The sequence below is a fragment of the Acanthochromis polyacanthus genome, chromosome 2 (assembly GCF_021347895.1).
Source record: "Acanthochromis polyacanthus isolate Apoly-LR-REF ecotype Palm Island chromosome 2, KAUST_Apoly_ChrSc, whole genome shotgun sequence".
Classification (NCBI taxonomy): Eukaryota; Metazoa; Chordata; class Actinopteri; family Pomacentridae; genus Acanthochromis; species Acanthochromis polyacanthus.
The window spans coordinates 11,098,481-11,101,552 of record NC_067114.1 but is presented as its reverse complement, the minus strand read 5'-3'; the positions used below and the strand labels follow the sequence as shown (position 1 = coordinate 11,101,552).

The 3,072-nt window shown below is 42.4% G+C and overlaps 1 protein-coding gene across 2 annotated transcripts; it reads right to left on the bottom strand.

The window, feature by feature from the left end:
- Positions 1 to 343: 343 nt before the first annotated feature.
- adma (adrenomedullin a) lies at positions 344 to 2,867 on the bottom strand. 2 transcript variants are annotated; one of them, XM_022202548.2, is made up of 4 exons: positions 2,730 to 2,867; positions 2,047 to 2,149; positions 1,785 to 1,910; positions 344 to 1,618 (listed from the first exon to the last, which is right to left on the bottom strand). In XM_022202548.2, exons 2-4 carry the CDS (start codon positions 2,139 to 2,141, stop codon positions 1,309 to 1,311), a joined length of 531 nt encoding a protein of 176 aa, XP_022058240.1. In that variant the 5' UTR covers positions 2,142 to 2,149; positions 2,730 to 2,867; the 3' UTR covers positions 344 to 1,308. The 2 variants fall into 2 exon arrangements, with proteins under 2 accessions (XP_022058240.1, XP_022058241.1); XM_022202549.2 differs by having other exon boundaries at positions 344 to 1,615.
- Between the last annotated feature and the right edge of the window lie 205 nt (positions 2,868 to 3,072).

Here is a 3,072-nt window from a genome sequence, read left to right as displayed (position 1 = left end):
CCTTGTGTCCCAACCGTCTACCATTGAATACAGATGGAGCTAAAGCCTCAGCCTTCTCTGATGGCTTTAGGGCTGCTTTGTGGTGTGGGGTGAGCCAACAAATATGAGCTCAACCTAGCAGGAATGCGCCTGGCACCCTGTCTGTCCTTTTTTTTTTAGGGGGGTATGGGGGCTGAGGGGGTTCATAACTAGGGGAATGTGGTGAGAGGAGGAGAGGCCCTAATGAGAACCTGTAATCACTTAACAGAGACCAGGTGCTCTATGTCTTGCTATGCGCCTCAGACAATAGAAATGCCACATTCAATTTACAAGAACAGGGAGTAAAGGAGGTCTGAACAAGGTGTAGATTTTGTATGCAAAATGTTTATTGAATGACAATGTTATTGCTTCGACACAAATAAAATAGAACACATTTACAAATATATAATATATAACCTATAAAACATATTTCCTATTACCACAGTTTGCAAAAGAATAATGACAAATAGCTACAATGCCCATATATATTTCTTCCTGTACAAAAATAGTTCTATCTGCATAAGTACTTTAATGTAACCTCTATATAATATTTAAATAAAGGAATTCATATATACACATATCCTGCAATAAAAACAAATATAGATTGCACATGTTTTTGTACAAATAATAACATTTTCAAGTATATTTCAATCCATTGTGGATTGGCACATATCTCACAGAATCTAAGGCATTTTCCCTTATACAGTGTCCAAAGCTTGATATAAACTGAGAGCTTCAGAGCTCTGTAGCCTATCTTCTTGTTTGGCATTGTGATGAAGATGTTTTTCCTGATGATTCATTTGACTCTAAGTCCAAATGGAAAAGTGCAGACAAGTACTGACAGTTTGATGGAACATGGTGGTATAATCCTTAGAGATAGCACTTATCAAAGTCCTGGCCTTGAGGAACAAGTATGTGAAGTCCCAGAATATTAGAAGAGAGTTCCCTCTTTAGGCCAGAGGATGTGTCCACTTTACCAGGTATTAGCACTCTTCCTTTACCTCTGCCAAGCAGAGAGCAGCACCTGTAGTTTGCTCCACAATGTGCCATCCAGTGTCTATAAGGCAGCTGCAGTAGTGTGAAAACTCTGCATCGCTGAGCTGCAAGGCTCAGGCTTTAGAGAAACTCAGCTGCAGCCAGTCTTGCTCTGACTCAGTCCTCATGGCTGGAACAAATGCGCTGGAGAATACTTGGCAGAAGTTTGAGGCATTTCGAGAATCTTAGAACAGAGGACGCTCGCTCTGAGCTGCTCCCTCACTTTTGTTCCCAACTCTTCTTGCAAAGTCCCGCTCATGTCCGTTTCAGGAGAGCCTCAAGCTTGTGAACTTGTGAGTCACTTGTGCTCCACACGGGCCTCAGCCTGCCCTGCTCTAGCCTCAGTGTGGCTCTGCGCACTGGAAGAGACCGACGCCTCCTGCCGTATCCCTGCGGGCTGATCTTGTCAACAGGGGCAGTCTCGGCCTTAAATGTGACATTTATCTGGTGCAGGCGGTGTACCAGATCGTGTACTGTGCAAGTGCCCAGCGAACAACCTTGTCTTCTCGACTGGTTGGCTGAGGTTCTACTAGACCTCTTGGTTCGGACTTTGATGTCAGTGCTGCTGGACAAAAGAAGAGGACATTAATCATGCTGTTCATTCCTGAATTGTTAACACCTCAGTTTGCACTTCTTGAATCTGCATTCCTTTTTTTACTACAAGCAATTAAATAGCAAAAAGGTATACAATAATCAAGTGGCTTTTCAGGATTGCACGACCAGTATCTTACCTGGAATGTGGCAGCAAAGTATCCCTGATATCCTCTGGTCTGACATACTGCTCAGACTCTGCGGTCTGCTCTAGTGATACACTGTCAAGATCCCGTCTCAATCTGCTTCCAAGCCATATGCTTAGCCTGTGAGAGGAGGGAAAAATCCATTAGTCTTAGTTAGATAATTCATCAGACATATAACTGCTGTCACAGTTGGTTACTTCTTCAGTCAATTGAAAACATTTTGGTGATTAAATGAATAACTCATCAGTTAACTCACCTTTTTCTCAACTCGGGATTCACTTCAAGTTCCACACAGTGTGCTACTGTTGCCAGCAGACAGCAATAGAGGAAAGGCTGGAAGACCAATTTCATTTTGACTCCTGTGGAGAGTGGAGAAAACATTTGTTAATTAGTTATTCATGCTCAAAATTAATTTTTAACAACACAAATTTCCTAATGTCCCTCTACGCATGTAAAACTCACTCATACAGTAAGTTCCACAATTATGCTTGCACAAGAGTCCAAAAGCCAAGTTATTTGCACATATCATTCATTTATTGAAAAAGTTAAGCTAAGGTCAGATTTTGCTCGGTTAAGTAAACCTACAACCATGCTTTGGGCCCCTGGCCAGTAATGCGAAGGACACAGTCTACCAATGAGGGGTCCAAAATAGGCTCAGCTCACAAGTCAAACAAAGGCTAAAATGTTTTTCACCCTATTACTGCCACGAAACACAGCAAAATTAATTGCCACTTGTACTGCCTCTGTTAGATGCTTTGTACCTTGAAGGCAATTCTTCACAGACACACACATAAAGAGCTGAACTGCTTATATAACCAGACAGATAACCTGTCCTTGCCTCTACACTTGTGCCCTGACCTCGAAAAAGCAAAGATAAAACCATCAGCTGGGAGCACAGCAAGTCACAGCAATGTCTTCTTTTAAAGAAAGTGCACATACCTGTTGGTCTCTGACAGTTCAGATGGGTAAGAAAGCTCTTCTTGTCGGGTCAGCTGTAAAAGAATACTCCACAGGTTTCTTGAAATTGCCACTGGTTCTGTTAGGCAGCTGTGTCACTCTGCTAATAGCTCCTACACACCAGACGGGGAGTCTTTATACAGGAGGTGGGAGGGGCTCATTGACACATGCAGTCTCTCATCCTTTTCCCCCACCCCATCCTGTTCATTACTGCTGTGCTGTTGCTGTGCTCAGCGCAGCACAGTAAAAAGATCAAGAGTGAAGATCAAAAATTAGAATGTTAAACATAATACTTTAGATGAGAATAGTTATGGAGCTTACAGAA